Source organism: Protopterus annectens, chromosome 5.part0 (genome assembly GCF_019279795.1).
Source record: "Protopterus annectens isolate FY-2018-M chromosome 5.part0, PAN1.0, whole genome shotgun sequence".
NCBI lineage: Eukaryota > Metazoa > Chordata > Ceratodontiformes > Protopteridae > Protopterus > Protopterus annectens.
In genome coordinates, this window is record NC_056735.1 from 45361479 (window position 1) to 45388069 (window position 26591).

The 26591-nt window shown below is 40.4% G+C and overlaps 1 protein-coding gene across 4 annotated transcripts in view; it reads right to left on the minus strand.

Moving 5' to 3' along the window:
- Positions 1-26591, minus strand: part of BCL9 (BCL9 transcription coactivator) — a 1690791-nt gene that overhangs the window by 207780 nt on the left and 1456420 nt on the right. For all 4 annotated transcript variants that reach the window (XM_044072112.1, XM_044072109.1, XM_044072110.1 and 1 more), the window contains one exon: positions 4646-4762. In XM_044072112.1, coding sequence (XP_043928047.1) covers positions 4646-4762 — 117 coding nt within the window. The remainder of the gene's footprint in view (positions 1-4645; positions 4763-26591) is intronic.

Here is a 26591-nt window from a genome sequence, read left to right on the forward strand (position 1 = left end):
GTGTTGTCCGTCTTTACCATTAATTGTCCTGGAAGAATGTGGTCCTTGAAGGCTGTCAGAGCATTCTGTACAGCTAACATTTCTTTTTAATTGATATGCAGGTGCAATGTTGACACCATAGGCTTTTTAGATACCATTGTAGTTTCCTCATATGCAGTCTTGCATATGGAATTAGTAGAATGCAGGAGGCCATGAACCCCAAGGCTTGCAGTATTTGCCTTGCAGATAGCAGGGTTTTTGTGGCCATTAGTTTGAAGTAAGTTGTCAAATAAATTTGTTTCTCTGGCATGAGGAAAGCCATCTGGGAAGTTGTGTTCAAGCTTGCTCCCAGGAATATAATTTGTTGACAGGGTACAAGACGCGATTTCTTTTCATTTTTGGTGTACACCAGACAAGTCAGCACCTTTGTACAAATGCCAGATGATTCAAAAGTAAGTCCTGGCTTTCTGCCTGAATTAGACAATCGTCCAGGTATGAGTATATTTGAATATTTCTTTGCCTGAAAAATGCAATGACTGGAGCTAGGCACTTTGTGAATACCCTGGGTGCAGTAGATAAGCCAAAGGGCAGTGCAGGGAACTGACAGTGCATGCAGCCTGCTTTGAAGCGTAGGTATCTTCTGCAAGATTCCCTGATTGGGATGTGCAGGTAGGCTTCCTTTAAATCCAGTGTTGCCAACCAGGCATCCTTGCCTAGCATAGGATGCAACTGGTGAAGAGTTAGCATCTTGAATTTTGGGATCGCCAAAAAGGTGTTTAGGATAGAAAGGTCCAGGACAGGACGCCATGAGTTGTCTTTTCTGGGTACCAGGAAAAGTTCTGAGTAGAAACCTTGTCCCTTTTCCTCTTCTGGTACAGTTTGAATAGTCTTTAAGCTTAAAAGAGAGAGTACTTGCTTTTGCAATAAAACATGGTGTCGGTTGCATGTTTTATACCCCTGATGACCTGACGTCATGGAAGAGAAGACAGCAACCAACGCAGGACCCAAGACTTTGGAATTCAGGCCGACTGAGGGCAACCTGTCAGCAGATTACCCAAATGTAATGACTGCAACAGTGAAACACGAAGAACATCACATTCTGTAACCAACATATTTCTAAAAGGTATGTCTAATCACTCCACAAAGATCACCACAACACTTTACTGATCTGAGCCTTTTTTTTTTTTAAAACCACCACTTAAACTTAGTTATATGATAAAGAAAAACAAACATGCATTCCAGTTGTACTAAGATTTAAACATGATTACATTGTAAAGAAAAAGTAAAGAAAAACAAGCGTGCAATCCAGGTGCACATTTACTTATGATTTAAAAAAATACAAGATGAAAGTGTGATGTGGTAGCTGCATCATGTTTAACTTCTTAAAACTTAGCATGACAATACAATCATCATTTAAGAATTGCTGCAAACTTGAACTTGTCCTCACAAATACTGAGAGCACAAACACTCCATCATAAAACATCCAGGTGAATAAAAAGAAACCTCATTACAAATACTCAACGATTCTTGAACTCTTGCATCTAATGCTTCGTCATGGTCTTCCATACTTATAAATCCAGAACTTTACATTTAGTGTACAACTTACAGTATCATAAGTAAGGCAAGATGTAATTTCATTCCAATCAGATAAACCCTGAAAATACAGGGGAGCAAAATTCAGTTATACCATTCTGTAGGGGGCCTCTGGTCCCAACCAGCAAAGTGACAAACTTGGTGTGTATTGATACCCTGTGACGGTTCACTGCAAAGTTCCTTTTCTGCCTTCCGAGCAGTCTCCCCCATCATAAAAAAAAAAAAATTCAAAAAACTAATGTCCACTGCTTCTAATGCTATCCTGTGAAAATTACACATTAAACTCAAATTTATGAGGTCAGTCCAAGCAAATCTCAAGGATATTCAGTGGAGCAGACATAATACTTCACTTCAAGTCTCACTTACTCAACTACTTGTACATTTAAATGTAATTGGTTACAGAACAACAATAAAGCTTCAACAATATAATAACACACCTTTATCAAGGTTTACTATAACAGATTTCTGCATTTTAAAACACTAGATTCTCTCTATATTAATTACTAACATTGTCAATGCCTGGAAAGGGTTTTTGAAGTTTCTTATCATACTGTTCCTTTTAACACTCCAACTAGTTCCTCCTTCCTTTCTCTTTCTGTGTATAATGGCTTCTAGTACCTCTTTTACTGTACACCTGTTTGTCCCTCGTAATTTTAGTGAAATTTTATAATGTTTCCTCTGATCTGTATTTAGGCACACCGATATCGGTACTACTGAAATGCAGCCTACCCCATATACTAAGGTCATTATCCTTCCAGATATGGCACGATCCACCTAGGTAAAGTGTGGACTAATATTTTGATCACAAATTCAATTCAGCCTTTGTGCTCTCCGTGCAAAACCAAGCTAGGCAAAAAAGAAATGTACTCTTGTGAATGGCTGACAGCGTCTCCCTTCACATCAGATTAGTTCACCATCAATGCAATAACTACAGCCAGCTCCAGACATACAAGGATAAAAAGCCCTAACTATGATCCTGGCAACCAGAGTATGACTTGCAGCTTGGGTGCCTGCTGGAACTGGAAAGGAGGACAGGAGTTAGAAGCATGCTGGGGTAAACGGGCCATTAGTACAGTCTTCAATGGTGGCAAAAGACCACATGAAAATGACATATCCTAAGGCCATTGATGAGGGTAAGGCAGTTCACACAGCCTACCTTGACCTAGCAAAAGCATTCGACACAATACCCCACTCGGGCATCATAGAAAAGCTCACCAGCTTAGATGTAAACCCATATGTCACAAGATGGGTTGCAAACTGGCTCAAGGACAGAACACACAGGGTTAGAGTTGCTGGTGCCATGTCAGACTCTAAGCCGGTCACGAGCGGTGTCCCACAGGGCTCAGTCCTGGGCCCCCTCTTGTTCGGCATTTATTTTTCTGAAGTGCAGGCAAACATAGGGGGATTGTGGTTGACAAAATTTGCAGATGACTGCAAACTGGGCACCATAATTGACACTCCATCAGACACAGACATCCTCCAGAAAGGTCTCATAGAAATGGATAACTGGTGCCAGAGCCATGGCCTTACACTAAATGCCAAAAAATGTATAGTCATACCCTTTGGGAAAAACAAGGTAACCCCTAATTACCACATAGGTGGTAATCCATTAAACACGGAAGAAGTTATCAGGGACCTGGGGACCCAAGTTGACAGTAACCTCTCTTTTGACACTCACATTGCCAAAGTGGTTAGGAAGACCTTCTACATTGCCCACCTGATCATGAAGGGATTCACATCCAGATCAGGAGAGGTCATTGTACCCCTGTACTCTTCACTTATCAGACCAATGATTGAGTACAACGCCCCATTCGAATGTACCTTACCCGACACCTGCAGCAGTTGGAAAGACCCCAAAAGTTCCTCACCAAAAGGATAAAGGGGCTCAAACATATGTCATACGATGCCCGACTGAAGAAACTCCAGCTCTATTCAGTCGCATACCGCCTGCTCAGAGGTGATCTGTGCCTGACATACAAGGCCATGTCCAACCCGAATTAATGGACATGCTCCACCTCAAAAATCCAAATCCACCAGAGCCACGAGAGCAAGAGACTTAAACCTCAACACGGATATAAATAGGATGTGCTGGAGGGACAGATTCATCACCCAGAGACTCCCTACACTATGGAACAGAATCCCAGTCCATGTGAGGCAGAGCCCCTCACTGACTCTGTTCAAGAGAAATCTTGACGAGTGGATGGGAGATCGTAGGTTTACCCCGGGAATCATCTCTGTATCACTGCTGGACAGAGGCACAGCAAATTAATGGGTATAGTATTCTCATCCTAAGGGGTGGTGAAAGCCACACACACTCTGGCTAGGCTTATAAATGCCCTAGGGCAGATAGCCTAGTATGAACCTATGAACCTATATTACTGGGCATGCTCAATGGGGTTAGGGCTAAAAATAAGAAAATCCCCGATGGCTGCCTAAATCTCTCAACTTGTCCTCTATCACAATGAAGATGGAATGAAGGGGTAAACTGGTCAAGAGGGAATCAATGGTTGGCAGACAGCAGAAAAGAAAAATTGGCAAAAATACATACATACATACATAATGACTACAGGATGTTGAAAACTTATTCAGGAATGGGAATCCTTACCTCCTTGTATGTGGCATACAGATTACAGGCATATCCCCTCACATGTAAGCTGCTAATATTTATACTGCTCATAGTTCAAGTGTGTGTTTGTTTAGGGTTTGTTGCTTGCTATAAAATGCAAAGGTATGTTTTACTTCAGTGTCTTTACCCAATTGTAATGACTGCAACAGTGAAACACGATGAACATCAAGTCAGTAATGCTTGTGATCTGTTTTTGTACAAAATAACTTTCTACGAGTATGTGTGGCGCAATCCTTTATGTAGCTAAAGAAACAGTTTCCTTTTCATATATACCAGGAAATACATTTTGTGGATTAGGGATATGAGAACAAAGTAGACCAGTACCTTCACATTTGTTTTAATGCCATCTCAACTTCTGGCAGACGTCCATCACATGACAGACAACTGCAAGACACACTGAAGAGTAAAGATCACAAACAAAAACAAATGAAACTGTCAAGAACTTACTCAAATAGTCGTTCTCATCATCGTCCGTCTCACCACCAGAGCACCAGTCTGCACCACTGTAGGGCTGCCGCCGTTCGGCCACACAAAGCCGTTTACTCCGTCCTCCACTTTCTGGAACTAAACAAAGAAAACAATGGTTAAGAAGGATCTTTTCCCTAAATAAATTCACTCATTAACTGTGCAGCCTGTAAAATATGAAGGCCAGCGTCTTCAGCGGCTCAATGCACTATAATCCTGAAGCAGAAGAGAATGTACATGCACCCCCAGTAAATAAAAGCATTTAAGACCATCATGACTTTCTAATTTTATGTAATATCAAGTGGCTGTATGCTATGCTCAACTTGCATTGTTTGCACACACATTTAACAACAAAACAAAAGCCCAAATGAAAGTGAGTGTTCTCTGGTGCTCCAGAGCTCCTGTGTTAAAGGGTACTAGGATAGTGCACCCATCATACCTCTCAATCTCTTAGCACAAAAATCTGGACAAAGGCCTAAAAACAGGAACATATTTGAAATATTGCTCTTATAAACTTAGAAAGTTGCTAGAATAACAGAATTCAAGTTAAAATACATTTTCTGAAGGCTATGGAGACTGAAACTCAATTTTATGTCATTATTTAGTGACATTAATCCTCAATAATTTGCCACCAAAAGACACATTTTATGAAAAGGAGATCAAATACATGACGGAAAAATCTGGGCATTCTGTGAAAATCTGGACATTCGAGAGCTATGATTACTGTTCAGTTTCACGCTCAGCTTAACCGACTACCCAACATTCACAGACTGTGTGCAGTAAACACACAGAGAAATGTACATTGTGACAAAAAGCAGTACTATAGCTGAACATTCTGAACTCTCAGTGTACAAAAAACATATTTATTAACTACTTAAAGGATAACAGCATTGTTTGCCCCATTCTTACTGCACATAAACATGCATCACAGACCTACAGGATGGACAACATTTTTGGCATGTTGTTATTGCACTTACACAAAACATACACCAAAAGACTGAGACCTTTTCACGCTTGCTGCCTTTAACTCCACCCACTTCTTTCCCCAGTTCCACTTGATAAGTAGTGGTCTACCAAGATCGCAAGCACACACTAGCTATTAGTCTACCAGGATCACAAGCACACACCGTTCCACTATTAGTCTACCAGGATCACAAGCACACACTATTCCGCTATTAGTCTACCAAGATCACAAATGCACACTATTCCGCTATTAGTCTACCAAGATCACAAGCACACACCGTTCTACTATTAGTCTACCAAGATCACAAGCACACACCGTTCCACTATTGGTCTACCAGGATCACAAGCACACACCGTTCCACTATTAGTCTACCAAGACCACAAGCACACACACTGTTCCACTATTAGTCTACCAGGATCACAAGCACACACGGTTCCACTATTAGTCTACCAGGATCACAAGCACACACAATTCCACTATTAGTCTACCAGGATCACAAGCATACACTGTTCCACTATGCAGAGAATAAGCACCTTGGCCCAGTTACAGAAGCATACACAGCCGTGAAACTGCAGGCTGGTACCCCAAGTTTGAAAACAGCTGTTGCAAATACTTTTCCACTTCCTTCTGCTGTCCTACCTGGATCTAAAGTTTGGACTTTGAAATATGGGTGTCCAAATGGTCTATACCAAATATTGTCCTGAAATGCTGTCTCAAAAATATTCTAAATCTCTATGCTTCAACACAGTCCATACATGGCCACTGCAATGAAGGGAAGGATGGAATTTCTAACTCTTTGAGTAGCTGATCCAATTACTGTTGTTGTTGGGTCTTTTGGCTTTTCCCGGTTAGGGGTCGCCACAGCAGAACTCTGGTCCGCTAATGATTGGCAGTAGATTTTTACGTGCTGGCTTGCCGGGCCTAACGCACAACCTTCAACGATTACTGTTAAAATACCAATATTGTGAGCCATTATTAAATAAAATTACAAAGAGACTCCTAAGCTGAATATCTGCTAAAAGGAAAAAGAAAAAAACAAGATAAAACTCAAAAAACAGTTCTCAGTGCAAATCCAATGACCACTTAGAAACAAATATTTTAGCGCCTTCATTCACTGTTTATTCCGTGAACTTCTTCAGAAAAAAGTTTCTCTCACCCTTAGTTCCTTTTATATCAGGTCACTCAAACTAACAGGAAATGACTTCATTAACTAACAATCACTAATTTAAAAAGCTCCAAAACACAACACAAATATTCATGTGTATATATATATATATATATATATATATATATATATATATATATATATATATATATATATATATATATATATATACACACACACACACACACACATATATATGCATAACCATACATCAATATATAAAATTATCTATTTAGTAAAAAAGCATTTAAGATTTATGGACTCATTGAGTCCTGGTACATTATTCACCCCGAAAAATAACTGCCAAAGTGTTTCTTTACATTCTAACATGTTATTTAAATCACCTACAAACATACCCTTTTCCATCTTTTCCAGAACAAAACAATCAAACCTTTTAAAATCAGGACAAATGGAGGCATGTTTTGCCAAAGAATTAGTTTTGTCTTTGTTTTTAATAGCCAAATTGTGTTCATATATCCTGCGTTTTAACGCTGTTATTGTTTTCCCTATATAATAATGATCACATGATACACAGTTAGCAATGTAAACTACAAATTCAGTGTTGCAATTGTAATAATCCTTGGCCCATAAGGTGTAATTTAGGTGACCTAAAATAATAAAGGAACTGTTACTGATAAACCTACACTGTTTGCAATGTCTGCATGGCAAATGTGCCCTTCTTAGTGCTACCTAATCTCATACTGCTAATATCTTTCTTAGTCCCGGATTCTAACATGGACTTAATGTTAAATTCCCTCTTATAAGTGAATTTAGGTTTGTTGCCTATTATGGCTACTAACTCTTTATTGCCTAATAGAATTTTCCAATTATTTTCTATATTTCCTTAATAAACCACATTTCATTTACTATAGGTATTGGAAAAGCAGTATTGTAATTAGTAAAAGGGGTAGAAACTTCTAATACTGGACTTACAAAAATGTCACTGGAGGATAAAATGGGTGAAGCCACTCCCTTTCTTAACACCATAACTTCCTTTTCAATTTTCTTCAGCCATTCTATGCTATAACCTCTAGAAAAAAATAGTGTTCTCAAGAATAAAACTTCCCTAGTAAATGTGTCATCATCCGTAGTTAATCTACTTAGTCGTATGATTTGACCCTTTACAACTCCCTTCTTCATATGCTGTGGATGTAAACTGTCCTTGTGTAAATATTGATCTGCAAACACTGGGTTCCTGTAAATCCTACTGATGAAACTGTTTTTTTTCTTTGTTAATACTTATATGTAAATCCAAATAAGTGATAATTTCACCAAACCCACTGACTTTAAATTCTAAAAAATCACTGGTTGAATTTAGATCTTCTACCATGTTTGAAAACTAATCAGGTGTACCCTTCCATAGAAAAAAACAAACCATCAATGTATCTGTAAGTAAGCCTGCACTTTGGAATAACTAGGATGTCTAGTTAAAAACTTCAACTCCCAGTTGGCCATAACCAGATTTGCAAAGGCTGGAGCCACCCTTGCCCCATAGCAACTCCAGAAGTTTGTTTGTATAGGTTAATATTGAATCTAAAGAAATTGTTATCCAAAACTAATTCCATTACACTACAAATGGTATTAAGCTTGATACTATTAAAATTAGTGTGTTCAGTCAAATATTCTCTGAAATATTCAACACCTTCTTTCTGATTTATTGAGGTGTATAAAGACCTGACATCCAATGAACCAAAACTAATAGATCCCAATGAGATGTATAAATTCCTTAGAACCTCCAATAAATGCCATGAATCTCTTAAGTAAAATTTAGATTTTTGAACTACAGGATTAAGAATATAATCCAGCCAGACAGATATATCTTCTGTTTTTGAATGTTTGGCTGAAATTATAGGTCTGAAAGGTGGATTTTTTTGATTCATCTGAATTTTTGGAATACCAAAAAAAGATGCCATTTTTGGATGTTCCACTAATAAATAGTTATAACTTTCATGGTCCAAGTCACCTTGGCTGAACATATCAAAAAGTGCTACATCAATTTTTTGGTAACTACACTACTTCCCCTGCATTGAGTATCTTCCAACATTGTTTTTAAAGGACTATCATAATCCTTAGAGTTCATAACCACAATTTTGCCACACTTATCTGCTTTCATAGTCCTAATTTCACAGTTTCTACACAGGTAATTTAATGCAGTTTTTTCTTCTTTAGTAAGATTTTCTGGAAAACCATAATGGCTGATTTTCCTGAATTCTCCCTCACATATATTCTGGAAAGCCTGAAGGGTAGAATGAAGGGGAGGGTTAAAAGTACTTGGTTTTTTAGGGTTCTTGTCTACAAATCCATTTAAAACAGTGGTTTCTTTCAAAACATCTTGCATGATGTAACTTTAATTTAACTTCCTCAGATATAATCTGAAGTCAATTAAAAGTCTCCCTATGTTCATTTTGTTTGCAAGTATAAAAGAAAAACCTTTCTTTAAAACTTTTTCTAAATCATTAGATAAAGAAATGTCAGACAAATTAATCACATCAATACAATAATCTTTCACATGTTCTTCGTTTACCACTTTTTTTTTTGTTGTAATTTTTCCCCTTCCCCTTGTGTTGGGTGGTATTGTACCACTTCTAAGTCTGTTTGTTGTGTGACTTGTCCAAAGGAAAAGGACCCTGATTATGTCCTTGATGAGAATGTGAAGCAACCTGTGCATAACTAGCCCAATTGTCATTGTCAGTGAATGAAAGCGCTAAAATATTTGTTTCTAAGTGGTCATTGGATTTGCACAGAGAACTGTTTTTTGAGTTTTGTTTGTTAGTTGGTTTCACTGTCATTTTAATTGGTTTCTTGGTTTTGGGTGTTTCCATGGCTTCTGAAACATCTAGTCAAGACAGCTTGTTTAATTTGTCTATCCACCCAGTTCCAGAGAGTGGTACAAGTGTTCCCTCCAAATCTATTCATCAAGATGAACTCATAACCACTATCGTAAGGATAGTTAAAGAAAACTTGGATAATCGTGTTTCCCTGCAACAGCAGCAAGAGATGGTTGGTTCCGTATTAGAGAATGGTCAGACGTCACTTCATCACGTTGACGGAGACGCTACTACAGCTGGTAATTTTGGATTAACGAACGCAAATTTTAAAGAGCCGATTTCCTCTAATGAAGTGAGCATTTGGGATTATGTTTGCAAGCCTACAGAGAACCAGTTTTCTTCTATAGAAGTCACCAATTCCAAGGACAATGTAAGTAATCTATTAAATGAAAACATTTACGTGGACAGTATGAACTGTAAAAAAATCCATATATGAATTAGAAAGATTGGTATTCAAACATGTGACATTGGATTTGGAGATTCAATATTTTGAAGAGTGTATTAGTAGGAAAGTGGTGCCTCAGGGTTTGCGTACAGCTAAATTTCAGAACTGTGTTGCACCAGGAGATGAACTTAGTAAACTCTTAATAGAATTATACAATGACACAGGTCTCAGTATGATGCGCATTTTAATGGCGTATTATCGAAAAGAAATTTCAACAATAAAGGATAACATCAAGTCTCTAGATGAGCGAATTAAAAACTATAAGTGTTTGAAAGACTTTTTAATCCTATACAACAGTGTAGAGGCGAAGGCCGACAGGCATAGGGCTACAATAGTGTCAAGGAAACACTCGAAGCTGAAGAGAGACATTATGGCATACCAAGCCAACCGGGCTTATATTGTACAGGAAAAGGTTGTTGACACACTGAGAACCAATCTTGCTGCTGCAGGTGGTAATATAATTTCTGAACAAACACCTGATACAAATACAGGTAATAAAGACAAGGCAGCCTTGGACAAAAACAAAGTGGGCGATGTTAACCAAAATATAGAGAAGGGTTATAAAGAAAAGACGATTACAAGTGCGGATTCAAGAACGGATAGACCGGACAATAACAATCGGGCTAGTTATGCACAGGTTTAGGGGGGAAGAGAGTATTCCTGATCAGAAGAGGAATCAGAAGAAATAGAAACCTGATCTGAAGATTCATAGTCAGTCTCTTGCCTAGGCCTCTTATCAGGAGGGGGATGGGAACCCCTGATCAAGGTAATCAAGTCTTCAGCCATTTTGAGCATCTGTTTTTTGGGCATGGAGTTCTGTCCACGTGGCTCTTGAGTTTGTTTCTTTGCTTTAGAAGGTGCTTTAGTCTTTGCCTTTGAAGCTGAAGTCGGTTTAATGTAAAGATGTTTAGGTCTGAATACACCCTCAGAAACTGGTGTCTGCTCAGCGGCTCCGGACCCATCTGAGGGAATAGTATCCGAGGCTCCAATACCTTGAGTTTCCAGTGGCATGGCAGACTCCATGTGGGAGTCGGTAGCGGCCTGTGACTCTAAAGTAGCGGGCGTCACCGAGAGGCACCTCACTGAGAACCGGCGACTGGCTTAGGAGAAGCTTCGTCGTCTGTTTTGGGCCTCGGTTGTTTATCTCTCTCCATTTTTTTTGCATTTTTTGTGAACTCCGGTAGTCGGATGGCTATCCGACGACATTTCTGGATAATTAAACCGGCGTCCAAAATAGTTTAAAGCAAAATCATACTGACGCTTAATAGTGCGTTGGTTAAATCTAGCACAAAACCGACAACCAGAAACATTGTGATCAGGGCCTAGGCAAGGAATACAGTAAGAATGGAAGTCCTTATGAGGTATTTGCTTTCCACAAGAAATACAATTATTTACTTTTTCTGACAATGGTCTGGAGCAAGAAAAAAGTTTCCCCAATGGGGTACTTAGCTTTATTGAAGACTTTGGATCTGAAATTCGAACACGAAAATCTCAGGAGTTGGCCTACCGGCACTTGCGAACTGCTTCTGCTTCGGGCACTGCGCGGCAAGAAAGACTGAACAAAATTGTGTCAGCTGCTTCTTTTATACCCCTGACGACCTGACATCAGGGAAGGGGTGACAGCAGCCGACGCAGGACCCAAGACTTTGGAATTCAGGCCGACTGAGGGCAACCTGCCAGCAGGATTACCCAAATGTAATGACTGTAACAGTGAAACACGAAGAACAGCAGAAATTTCAGAATCCTGATCAGAAGAATCATAAGCAAACTCAGTCCTAGGTCTCTTAGAGGGGGAAGGTTGGCTTCCCCTGATTAAAGTAACAAGGCCTTCAGCCATTCTTATCTGTTTTTTCGGCATAGAGGCCTGACCATGCGGTCTAGGCGTCGGTTTTCTAGGCATGGATCGAGTTTTAGGCCTTGAAGAAGATGATGGCGTCGGTTTAATATGCAAGTCAGTAGGCATGAACACACCCTCAGAAGCCGGTGCCTGCACAGCGGCTCCGAACCCATCCAAGGTAGAGACATCCGCAGGTTCCACAGTTGAAGCATCTCGCGGAATACCGGACTCCGCATGGGTTTCAGTATAGGCCTGCGAATCTGAAGTAGCAGGTATCAGGGGCTGTGAAAACACCTCACTGAGTACCAGCGAACTGGCGACCAGCTTAGGAGAAGTGTCATCGGCAGCTTTGGACCTATACGGTCTCTGTCTCTATCTTTGCGTTTTTTTGGGATGTTGGTAGTCGGGTGGCTTACTGAAGCCGTATCTGGATAATTAAACTGAGTACCAAAATATTTAGAAGCGCAAATATACAGACGACGAATAGTTCATTGTTTAAATAAGGCACAAAACAGACAGCGAGGTAAGTCGTGGTCACGGCCTAGGCAAGGAATATAGTTGTTTGTCTTTTGGCTTTGCCTGGTAAGGCGTCGCCATAGCGGAACTCCAGTCCGCTGATTGGCAGTAGATTTTTCGAAACACCGAGGTGCCAGCTCAATGCCCAACCTTCAACGAAGGCAAGCCCATTTACGCACGCATGTCTTTCGAACGCTACCCAACCGCGGGAAGGACATGCAGACTCCACACAGAAGGCACTCCCAAGCCCAGCCGAGAATCGAACGGGAGAACCTCTTGCTGTGAGGTAACAACACTACCACAGTACCATCGCTGCAAGGAATACAGTACGAATGAAAATCTTTATGAGGTATTTGCTTTTCACAAGAAATACAATTACTGACTTTTACTGACATCGGTTTAGAGCAAGAAAAAGTTTCCCCAACAGGGTACCTAGCTTAGTTGAAGACTTTGGTTCTGAAATTCGAAAAAGAAAATTTCAGGAATCGGCCGACTGGCACTTGTGAACTGCTTCTGCTTCAGGCACCGCATGGAAAGAAAGACTGATGTAATGGCATCGGCTGCATGCTTTACACCCCTGACTACCTGACGTCATGGAAGATGGGACAGCAACCGACGCAGGACCCAAGACTTTGTTAATTAGGCCGACTGAGGGCTACTGCAAGCAGATAACCCAAATGTGATGACTGCAACAGTGAAACATGAAGAACATCACCAGTCTTACAGTGGAGACGTCATGACATCCTTGACAAAGGATTTTGTCAATGCCTGAATGGAGAAGGGTTCTGCTCTCTGGAAGTCAAGGTAGACATTTGGGCCTTGGAAGTCCTAGTAGTCAAGACTACTGGAACAGTGATGTAAACGATCTTCATCCCTTTGACCACAGCAGTCCTGAAAGAAGGCCTTGATCTGGAAACGATGGCCAATTTGTAGTCCTTTCCCAAAAACAAGGAGTCTGAATCTTGTGCCTGCTGTGCTAATATCTTCTCCCAATGTATTAAAAGGCAGCGGATATGGCCACTGTTCTCATACAGTGACCTGTCATTACCTGACTGCAATCTCACTTAAGGTAGCATAATAGTCATCTAAATAGGATAATCTTAGATAGATGCTGGCCCTTTCCTTTTGTGGATATGACAAAGGGTTGGTCACTTTTTCTTAACTCCTGCTTCCCAATAATGGATCCTATGGACAACCAAGTAATGAAGAAGACAGTCTTGCTTGTTTTGGTACTTTAGGAAGAAGACTGGGAGATTTATGGACTAGTTCAGATTGGTCTCCGCAGGTCTTGTCACCATAAAAGCTCTCTCTCCTCATCATCATCATCCTGTCGTTTATAAGTAAAGTGGTTTGATGAACAAGTCCTGTAAATGCCAGAACTCTTACAGTCAAAGCAACAGCTACCAGAAACATTTTTCAGTGCAAGTATTCTGAAATCAGCTTTTGCTGCATGTTCCAAAGGAATTTTTGGGGAGTACTTCTATGCTGAACTTTAGCTCTCAAGGTGACAACGGGTTTCCTGGCTGGGGTCTAACTCGGGCCTTTGTAAAATAGGTCTGTCAATAACGCAAAACTATTCCCAAGGCAGATTACCTTGATTCTATTCCCTTCTGGGTGGCCCAGATGGTAAACCATTTATAATTATCTTTGTATGTCTTTCGGGCAAAAGGTTTCTGGAATTAAGTAAAGATGTCAATTACCTGTGGTATAAACCCCGGATGAGTTTCTATGTTGAGAAATGGAGAAGTCATGCCAATAACTCAAGTTCATAGTTCATAAGTTCATAGGTGTTTACTAGTCTAACGACCACAAGGGCCTTTTTAAGCCTAGCCATGCATCCCAAACCTCTGACAAGTTCTGATACCCTTGATGAGTGTAAGCATGTGCCTAGGAGATTAACCATTTGCAGGTTACCTCTGTCTATTAGAGAGACAGGTGCCAAACCAGGGATGAATTTCCGGTTTCCCATCCAGTTATCCAGGTTGCATTTGAATTGGGTTAGAGTGGAACTCTGCTTCACATGGATGAGGAGCCTGTTGCATAGACGGGTGTTGATGTCCAGTGGGGTTTGCAGAAGAGGAAGTTCTACCAACACCCTGAAGGTTAGATGCCCAAAAGGCTTCACACCTTTCAACACAGGGGAAGCAGTGGGTGCACTCTGTTTGTTGATGTAGCAGACCACAGCCATACTGTCTGGATGGATGGTTTCTTCTGTAGCAGGTAGGGCTTGGAAGCCTAGCAAGGAAAGTAATACTTCTCAGAATGATATGTAAGCAAGACACCTGTGGGAATCAAGAAGCCTTGAGCCATTAAGTCCTGGAAATGCTCTACCACCTTAGGGCAAATGCATCTGTTGTAACTGTAGCAGATAGATGGGGAGTTTGGAATGGGTTGCCACTAGTTATGCAGGATGTGTGAAACTACCACAAGAGACACTTCCACCAAAATCTACAAAGGAAGTGTATCCACACATATAATGTGCATGTGGTCACCACTGAAAATGGAAAGTCCACTGCATGGGTCTTAAGCATAAGCATGCAGGCGGAACAATAGGTGACCATTGCCACAAATGCTAAAATCTTGAGAACATCTGCAGTACCATCGACTGAAGATTACGTGTTAAACTAGACTGAAGGTTACTGACTTTGTCATTTGGTAGAAAGGCTGTATAATCCTCATACTTTCTGTCAGAAAAATATTCATTTTTATATATGTTTAATGCTTATTAGAAGCTAAAAGGGTTTACACATTTTCATTCTATTTTATGTACAGCTTAATTCTGTATGAAATTATAAGATGATTTTTTCAAACCACAGTATACTTTCTGAAACTGCAAGATGCACCCTGACCTAGTAATTGCTAGCACAGCAATATTCATGTTTATGCCTTTTTGGAAATGCACTTGAGAAGCAGGTAATTATCTGCTAGGTCAGGAAATGAATGAATAGAATACTGTTTTTCTATAATATGACTGAATATGAACAATTGGCCTTGTTCGTGTTATGAGAACATGCACAGCTGCGGAAAAGAAGAGATACATAAAACAAAAGACTGCTTGAAGAATATGTACTTGCTTTGTGCTCGAATTAGCTATAGTACCTTGAATGGTAACATAACATAGTGGGAAACTGTATCTAACCGGTGGTCAACCAAGGCCACGTTGTTTTTCTTAGGAAGTTTTTCATAAAATTGATAGTGCAAGCAGAAAAATTATGGATAAACAGCTGCTATGTAATGATGATGTTAAAACTTGTGATCTGTTACGTCAGCTTGGTAGGCAATGTCTTGTTAGAAAGTGTACAAAGACAGACTTACTTCCTGATTTTAGTTAGACAAACTCTGTATTAGCACGTTTTTGTCTCCTTGCTGCAAGATTAAAGTGCCTTAATCTGAACCTACCGTGTATTGATAATTTTTAAAGTTTATTTTTCCTATGACAGATTGGTCCTTCCAGCCGGAAATCTCTCGCTCTAGCTCAGGTCAGATGGGCCCAGTGGCATGAAACCGTACGGGGAAGAAGCCACATCGGTTCTTCTGCTTTGAAAGACCTCCGACTGAACTGTCGTTCAAAAGAGGCCAGCCACTGTTTCTGATCTGCGATTGGAGGACGAGTCAACAGATCCGGTGAGACGATCAATAATCACAGAGGCTCAGGTAAGGAGGAATTTACCTTTTCTTTGTTTCAGATCAGGGACTTGTTACAGTATTTGTTTTTGTTAGGGAGATTTGTTTGTAAATCAGGGACAAAAAAGACTGCGGTTTTGTCATAGATCAGGGAAACAGGATAGGTAGGCAGTTATTCTAGATAAACTGTGAAGAAGTGAAAATCGTGGTACCACGTGATAAAAAGGGTTACGTAACAATTTCTAACTAAGTTAAGACAACATGGGAAATAAGTGCACAAAAAGTTCCCGAGATCCGCCTTTAACCGAAGACGCGAAATATATGCAATTACAGCGTGCCGACAACGTTAGGTACTATATAAAATGGGTTAATAAATACAAATTTGATGGCAAATTAGATAAACCTTCACTTATGAAACTTGTCAAACAACTTAAAACAGACGCAAAAGGTCAGGGAAAAAAGCAACGTCAATAAGGAGTTCCTCAGGCACACAGATGGCCTGAGGAAGCAAACTGCAATTCAAAAGCAATGTTTTTAGATAAAGAAGACAATAACTTGGTAATAGCATCAGCCCCCTCCGCTTCCCTTGCCAGAATATGAAGCGAGTGGACAAGCTGATCTACCTCCGCTATATCCAGCTGTCCCTGCGAAATCAAAACCGTTTGTCAGAGATCCTATCGAGACTAGGTCCCGAACACGCAACTTAAGAGGGGATATTGAATTGTATGAAATAAATAAAAATTCACGAGCTATGAGTGAAGAAGAGATATGTCCACTCATAAAAGTACCAAATCCACAGGCAGGACAGGACCCAACTCTTCTAGTATATAGACCGTGGACACTGGAAGACATCCGGAAAGCCACAGAGGGAATTCCCCATCCGAAAGTTAATTTTAGAAAATTCTTAGAAGACTTACAGGGCATGAGGTTAAGTTACCATTTGAACGGAGAGGAAGTAGAGAAAGTAGTCAGACAAATCGTAGGTCCAGATTGGCACATGATCAGTGGCAATTGGAATCCCCGTGATGCAGAACATAGGCCACTCCCACATAGTAACGCAGAAATGGATAACAGAGTAAAAGGTCTGACAGACCGAATCTCTGAGAAATGGAAGCCTAGGGCTGATTGGACTTGCATTAATCAATGCATACAACAAGAAGGTGAAACTGTTGATAGATATTATGCCAAATTATTAGAGTGTTTTAATAACCATTGTGGAATGCAGGTATCTGAGGACCAAACACATGATTCCCCATATGAGCAGCAATTAAATAATGCATTTTTGAAAGGCAGTATTGCACCCATTAGCAGCTTTATTACAAAGCACATGGTAGATCATCGTACAAGTAGATTACAGTCATTACTTGAATATGCAAGACATGCCGAAAGGCATTTTAATAGCAAAAAGAAAAAGAAAACTCAAGTATTTGCAGTAGAAGATGGATCAGAAGTCTTTGTAGTACAGACCGGGAAGAAGGGTAAGAAAAATGCCCAGGGAAACAAACAATCTGATAAGCGATCAGAGGAGTTTGAAGAGAGAAAGAAAAGGGGTGAAGGTTTTAAATGCGGAAAAAAAGGGACATTTAGCAAGCGATTGCAGGCAAAATAAAAAAGTAACCACAGAAGACAAGGAGGGTGAGGACTGACTATATGATAGTCAAGAATTACTAGAAGGGAATAATCAAGAAAAGACAAATGCAAATGTGATAGAAGGAGTAGAGAATGTGACAGAAGAAATAGAGGAAGCACAAGAAATCACCAATGGTGAAGAAAATGAAATTTTAGACTTAGCATTATTGAGCCTTGAGCTCTACTTAGCAGACACAAAACCAGAAGTCACACTTCTGGTAGAGGGGAGGGAAGTTAAATTCCTGTGTGACTCAGGGGCTTCACGGACCCTGATACATCCTTCCAAACTACCAGAAAATTCAGAATCACTTGATTGCATATTAGTGAAAGCAGCTAATGGACAGCTGTATCGGGAGCCACTCTCCCACAACATAGCAATAACTGACCCTGTTTCAGGGATGACCCAGAAAAGCAAAATTGTTGTTTCTGCAAAATGCCCAGTAAATCTTTTGGGCAGAGACCTTATGTAGATATTTGGCATAGCAGTAGTTCCAACTATGCAGGGTATGGAAGCACGGCGACAAATGGATACTTTTGTAGTGCGACTGGAGGGTGAAACATTTTATTGGTACAGCCAGGACTTGTTACGACTGGTCCAGGGACAGTAACCGAAGAACTGATGAATGTAGCCATCAGTAAATCCCTCCCTTGACACTGATACATAACATTTGTTGCATTGCACTCTATATTACTGTAGCAAACCAGGACCTGATAAAGAATATGAGCAAGAACTGTTTAGAAACCATGCTAACAGATTAGTATTACGTAATCTGTACTGGGACACAGAAGGAAACAGTGTAGTTAGCTGTACATTGCCCCAGGAATTCGTAGCGCTTTATAAATCTAATCGATTACCACATGTGAGTTTAACTAAAGATAAGAATGTGAAGTGGGCAGACCTAGGAGAAAAAGTCACAAGGTGGGGAAAAACAGACAGAATTAGAACTTTCAGGACAGGCAGTACAAAAGCAGAAGCTGAATTGGATAACACAGACACACCCAGCTGTGCACTTGCAGGCAAGTGAGGACAGCTGAGTAGCACTCTTACTAGAAGAAGAGGAAAAAGCCTTACAAGACATACCAGAGACTCTCTGGTCAACAGGGAAATCAGATGTAGGATTTATGGACCAGTCACTATCACGCCAAAGTCAGCATTTAGACCTCAAAAGAGACAGTATCCCTTGAGGAAGGATGCAGAAGTAGGAATCAAACCTATAATAGCAGCCTTACTTAAGGAAGGAGTACTGATAGAATCTCTCGATTCACCATGTAATACACCCTTATTTCCTGTTAGGAAAGCAAATGGAGAATGGCGTATGGTCCAAGATTTACAAGCTGTAAATTACGCAGTTATACCTAGAGCACCTACGGTGCCAGATCCACACACTTTATTAAATGATTTAAAACCTCAACAGAAGTACTTTTCTGTGGTAGATTTTAGCAATGCGTTTTTCTCAATACCAATACACCCTGACAGCCAACATTGGTTTGCATTTACATTTCAGGGAAAAAGGTATACATACACGCGACTACCACAGGGATATTGTGAGAGTCCAACAATATTTGCACAGGAAATGGCAAGTAACCTGGCGGGATTTATCCCACTGAAAGGCAGCCAGATTTTACTTTATGTAGACGACATTCTGCTGGCAGCCCCCACTCAGCAAGAATGCAGAGAAGATACCATAGCATTACTACAATTTCTAGCTACTCAAGGACACAAAGTAAACAAAAACAAACTGCAACTTTGGAAAAAGCAGGTTAAATACCTGGGATATGTAATATCCAAAGAAGGCAGAATATTAGATGAAGACAGAAAAACAGCAATATTACAAGCACCCAAACCAACTACCAAGAAGGAAATGATGTCCTTCCTAGGTACGACTAATTTTTGTCGGAGTTGGATTCCAAACGATGCCTTGGAATCTGCTCCACTGACCAACTTAATATTCAAAAAACCTATGGCAGCACATGATTTATTATAGTGGACACCAGAAGCAGAATCAGCTTTCTGCAAATTGAAACAACTGATAGCATCCTCATTAGTTTTAGGATTACCAAACTATCATAAACGATTTTTCCAAACTGTAGCTTGTAAGCAGGGTTATATGACATCAGTGTTAACACAGCAACATGGGGACAAACAACGCCCCATAGCTTACTATTCATCACAGTTAGACCCAGTGGCGCGATCCTTGCCCCACTGTGTACAAGCAGCTTCAGCCTCAGTAGTGTTATTCCACCCTCTCACATTGAGAGTGCCTCATGCAGTCGCGATTATTTTACTGCAAGAAAAAGTAGCATATCTTTCTCTTGCTAGACATCTTTCCTGTATGACTATACTGTTGAGCCAACCTCATATGACAATTGAAAGATGCACAACTTTGAATCCGTCAACCTTGCTCCCAACCCCTGCAGATGGCAAACCACACTGCTGCCTGCAAGAGATTGAGCAAAAGACACTGCCTAGAAAAGATCTCATGGATGTTCCCTTGAATGATGCCGAGGTGACATACTATGTGGACTGCTCGTGTAGGAGGGGTCCTACAGGACAGAATCTAGTGGGGTATGCAGTAGTTTCTGATACTGAGATTTTAGAAGCAAAGTTTTTACCACACAACTTATCTGCACAAGCAGCAGAACTGATTGCTTTAACAAGGGGATGTACCTTGGCAAAGGATAAACGTGTGAACATTTTTACTGACAGCCAGTACACCTTTTCTACTGTATATGTTTTTGCGCAGCTGTGGAAAAATAGAGGAATGATAACATCTACTGGTAAACCAATTAATCAAGTGCAATTTATTTTAGATTTGTTAGACTCTATTCAGTTACCTCAGAAAGTAGCTATTTGTAAATGCGTAGCTCATACCAAAGAACAGGATAGGATTTCAAAAGGTAATGCGAGAGCTGATACATCTGCAAAGCAAGCAGCTTCAGAAGTATTTCGTTTGAATGAGGAATTACAACCATCTGAGATTTTAGATTTAGAAATGTTAAAAACAATGCAGACACTTACTACAAATATAGAAAAACAAAAATGGATAAAGCGAGGAGCAATTCTTGAGAAAGGGCTGTACATCTCCAAAGAAAGAAAAACAATTTTACCATCTAACTTGTTTAGATATGCAGCTTTTATGAGCCATGGGCAGTGCCATGTCTCAACAGGGGGGATGGTACAGTTAGTGAATAGAGTGTTTACAACGTATGGATTTACAAACTACACAAAAAAATTTTTGTGCAGCATGCCATGTTTGTAACAAGCATCATGCACAGGGGGCACTGAAGCCTAAGCAAGGGAGTTTCCCTACACCACCGTATCCGTTCCATACTATCTGTATGGATTTTATAAAGCTAAACAAATGTGAAAATAAAAATTACTGTCTTGTCATTATAGATATGTTTTCCAAATGGGTGGAAGCTTTTCCAACTAAAACTCCAGATGCAGCTACTGTTGCAAAAGTCCTCGTTAAAGAAATTACTCCTAGATTTGGCATACCGGAAAAGATTTATAGTGACAATGGCACACACTTTGTAAATCAAACTATACAACAATTGAGCCGTTATTTCGGGATTTCTCTGAAAAACCATTGTGCATACCACCCCCAATCTACAGGATCAGTACAGAGGCATAATGGAGTTTTGAAAAATAAGCTTAGGAAATTGATTAGCGAGACACAAGAACTGGGTACACTGTCTGCCTCTGGCACTGTTAAGTATGAGAACTGTTCCAAATGTAAAAGGGTTAACTCCTTTTGAAATTCTGTTTGGGAGGGCATATTATACACCTCAGTGGAAACCTCTCATGCCTGCAGACCAGGAGGCTGACAGTTCACTTGCAGAGTATATGAGGCGATTTTTGAATAACAAACTTCTGCAGTTAAATTCTGTTTCAGATAAAGAACAAGCCAGACTATCGGAAGCAGCAGTAGTCCCAACGTGGGTCTGGGTGAAAATCGTGAAGAAAACTAATTGGAGTTCTCCGAAGTGGGAAGGACCGTACCAAGTGCTACTGTCAACACCCACTGCAGTCAAGATCGCACAGCGAGAGTCCTGGATTCATCTGACACACTGTAAATTGGTCAAGAACTTTGAACTGGACAAAAACCTTGTTACTGTTGTACAATGAGAACAAAATGACCAGGTATAGAGTAAACAGGGATGCAGAACAACCTCAGAAAAATTGCATGATCATCCTGTTAGCTATATTGATAACAATGATATTTTTGCTGTGGCCTTTCCTTTTCCCAGCCACACGAGTTGAACTGAACAAACGTGATGCATTACTCATAGACTGGCATCCAAACTTTAACACTTACCAGGCAATTAAATATGTGTATGCTGAGACTTTTAATGTTTCAAACTGCTGGATTTGCACAGCTATACCAACAGCATACAGGGGATTATTAATGACTGCTGTCCCCCTAGGGGTCAATGAGACCTGGTAAAACTTGATTTTTTATACTACACCCGTGAAATCACAAGACAAAATAGCATTGTACCTACCTGTTACACAAAAAGGGATTGTATGTTTTTATAAAAATGACACTATTCAGGTGGGTTGGAGCAATTGCAATGTGACTGTTTCTTATAAATGTTATATTAAGGCTAATAAGGCAGAAACTATCTGTGATACAAACTATGACTCATACTTTGAGAAAATGAAAACTGTTAGTGAAATACAACATAATCCTGTTCTTTTGAAGCAACTTTCTATTATTGACAAGAAAATGTTTCATGCAGGGCGAGCATATATCAATACTAAAGTAGAGAATTGTTATTTTGTTTGTGGGAAAAAGGCATACAAATGGCTACCTGAGAATTGGTCTGGCAGTTGTTTTTTGGGTTACCTGGTTCCGGCCATACGACACACCGCAGCTTTGCCTCAGGGGAAAATTCGAAACGTCAGAGAGGTCAGCAGTAAGCCTAGAAGTCCAATCAAGAGACACGGGAATCCAGTGGGACGAATCGAAGCAGGGTGGAGAAACCATAACTCCGTGAAAAACAAAGATAAACTGACACATATGGACTTCAGTGACACTATTATATCATGGGCAGGCATAGCCCCTGCATATGGCGCAGTGAAATCGATTTGGGAGCTGAGAAAACTGTCCAAACTTCTCGAAGTTATGAGCAATGCAACTTTTTCTGCTCTCGAATTAGTGACTGATGAACTAAATGCTATGAGAACTGTGGTACTTCAAAACCACATGGCTCTTGACTTCACCCTAGCGGCGAGAGGTGGTACGTGCGCATTAATCAAAGAAGAATGCTGTTCGCATATTCCTGACAACCAGCACGAGATAAACGACCATCTTGAGGTGATCCAGCAAGTGTCGACCATGACCAAACCAGGCCCAAACCCTCTAACAGACTTTTTCCAGAATTTGTTTGGGGGGGTGGGGTTCCATCCTAATGAACATCCTGATTGCCATTTGTGTGGGATTACTCCTATTAGGAGCATGCATTTGTTGTGGTATTCCCTGCATGAAAAAGTTAATCAAAGATTTTATAGATATATCAGTTTCTGAGACTTTGTATCAAAGTACTGAAATTGAAGAGTTGTTGAAAACTGAAATGCTTTCATAAGTCTAAACTAAATGACTCTCTTAACTGCAAATCCGGAATGGAAGAGGTTAGGAGAAGAAGCAAACTGTTTATGCTTTTGAAAATAGAATAAAAAGTATTAACAGGGGGGAAATGTCAGAAAAATATTAATTTTTATATATGTTTAATGCTTATTAGAAGGGTTAACACATTTACATTCTATTTTATGTACAGCTTAATTCTGTATGAAATTATAAGATGATTTTTTCAAACCACAGTATGCTTTCTGAAACTGTAAGATGCACCCTGACCTAGTAATTGCTAGCACAGCAATATTCATGTTTATGCCTTTTTGGAAATGTACTTGAGAAGCAGGTGATTATCTGCTAGGTCAGGAAATGGATGAATAAAATACTGTTTTTCTATAATATGATTGAATATGAACAATTGGCCTTGTTCGTGTTATGAGAACATGCACAGCTGCGGAAAAGAAGAGATACATAAAACAAAAGACTGCCTGAAGAATCTGTACTTGCTTTGTGCTCGAATTAGCTATAGTACCTTGAATGGTAACATAACATAGTGGGAAACTGTATCTAACCGGTGGTCACCAAGGCCACATTGTTTTTCTTAGGAAGTTTTTCATAAAATTGATAGTGCAAGCAGAAAAATATGGATAAACAGCTGCTATGTAATGATGATGTTAAAACTTGTTATCTGTTATGTCAGCTTGGTAGGCAATGTCTTGTTAGAAAGTGTATAAAGATAGACTTACTTCCTGATTTTAGTTAGACAAACTCTGTATTAGCATGTTTTTGTCTCCTTGCTGCAAGATTACAGTGCCTTAACCTGAACCTACCGTGTATTAATCATTTTTAAAGCTTATTTTTCCAATGACACTTTTCAACTGTCCAAAATTTTGCCTCATATTTTTGGTTTGTTCCTCATAAAATTTCTGGTTTTCTTCCAAATCACAGAGGACAGAAGTAACTAAATAATGCTAGATAATGACATACATTTGAGTTTCAGACTTCAAATCCTTAAGAAAATACATACTAATTCAAAACAGTACAGTTGTGTACCTACCATAAATGTAGATGTTCGAGTGTATTCACTGTTGCAGTCATTACACTTGGGTTATCCTGCTGGCAGGCTACCCGCAGTCGGCCTGAATTCCGAAGTCCTGGTCCGGCGTCAGTTGCTGTCGCCTCTTCCCTGACGTCAGTGCGCCAGGGGTATAAAAGATGTAGCCGACGCCATTTTCTTCAGTTTTTCTTGCCCCAGATGTCAGGTGCCCCCAAAAGGGTAGGATAAAAATTTGCAAATAAAAAAGCATGCACTAACATAAACATTACCTTCCTCTACAAGCAAATACACCACATAGGTTGTATAGAATAGAAAAGTACAGGCAAGTCCCAGCAATGAAAGGGGGATGGTAACCTAGACTGCAACAGTGAATACACTCAAACATCTACATTTACGGTAGGTACACAACTGTACTATGTTCATCGTGTTTCACTTTTGCAGTCATTACACTTGGGTTGAATCCGAAAGCTGAGGGTGGGTGGCTGGGCCTAAATAGGATTAGGAGTGGCTATGAGGCCCTGAAGAACTGCAGTGGCAAAGCCAGCTCTGGATTTAGAGTACAGAGGTAAGTGATAGTGCTTGGTAAAAGTGTGCACTGAACTCCAAGTTGCAGCCTCCAAACTTTCCTTGGTTGGTACTCCTCTGAGAAAGGCTGCTGCCCTGGTAGAATGTGGCCTAATATTCTTAGGCACCAATTTGCCATGCTGTGCATAGCAGAAACGAATGCAGTGTCCTATCCATTTTGAAATAGTCTGCTTTGAAATAGCCTTTCCTTGTGATCCTGCAGCGTATGCCACAAAAAGTTGCTCAGTTTTTCTGAAAGCCTTTGTTTTGTCCAAGTAGAAGCGTAGCTGCCTGTGTATGTCTAAAGAGTGCAGAAGTCTCTCCCCTTTATTCTGGGGATTTGGATAAAAGGTTGGTAAATGAATGGTTTGGTTAAGAGCCACACTAGATACTACTTTTGGCATAAATGTCAGGTTTGTCCTTAGAGAAACCCTGTCCGGATGAAAAATGATAAAAGGTTCCACTGCCATTAATGCCTGTAACTCTGAGACTCTTCTTGCTGAAGTTATTGCTAGAAGCAGAGCAGTTTGCCTGGTTCCAAGCACAGAATCTCTTCCATTTTTCTGCATAAGATTTCCTGGTGCTGGGCCTCCTGGCTTCCAAAATGACATCCATAACTGCTTTAGAGAGAGGTGTGTTCGGAGTGGCTATATTATTCACCATGCAGCCAGATTTAAGGTTCTGAGTTGGCTGTGCAGGATCTGATTGTTTTGTTAGGTCAGCAGATGAGGAATTTGAGGTATCCAGGCTGGCCTTTGAGACAAGTTCTTTAGGATTGGGTACAAGTGCTGGCGTGGCCAGTCTGGGGCAATCAGAATCATTTTTGGCTTCTCTTGTCTGACTTTTAGGAGTACCTTGGGGAGTAGAGGTAGTGGTGGATAGGCATAAACTGTTAGGCTTTTCCAGCTGAATGATAGAGCATCCACCTTCTATGCTTGTGAGTGATGAGTCTTTGTGCAGAATCTCTGTAGTTGGCAGTTGTGAGGGGAGGCAAATAGATCTATATCTGAACATCCCCATTTCTTTGTTATCATGCTGAAGACTTGTGGATCTAATTTCCACTCGTGAGGGTCAATGAGGTTTCCGCTTAGTTCGCCTGCCAGACTATTTTTCTTTCCTGGCAGGAATTGTGCCTGCAGATGTACTTGATAAGCTAGTGCTGTGTTCTACAAAGTCATGGCTTGCCTGCAGAGGGGGTAGGAATGTGTGCCCCCTTTCTTGTTTATGTACGACATGACTGTAGTATTGGCCGCCTTTAGAAATAGTTGTCCTGGATGTAGTAGGTCCTTGAAGGCTGTCGGGGCATTCTGGACAGCTAGCATCTCTTTTTGATTGATATAAAGATGCATTTGGTCTGTGGGCCACTTGCCCTGTATACATTTTCCTGCCATGTGTGCTCCCCAGGCATAATCCGATGCATCTGTTAGTGTCTGCCTGGCTGTGGGTAAAATGAAAGGCTGTCCCTTGTTGTGGTGACAGGCCGGTGCCCACCATCGAAACTCTTGTTGCAGGCAGGGAATGAGAGTAATTATTGTTTCCAGGCTGTGGCAATGTTGAGTCAAAACACTTTTTAGATACCATTGTAGCTTCCTCATATGCAGTCTTGCATATGGAATTAGCAGGATGCCATGAAGCCCAAAGCCTGCAGAATTTTTCTTGCAGGTAGCTGGGTCTTTGTTGCCATCATTTGAAAGTAACGAGTCAGTTGCCTTTGTTTGTCTGG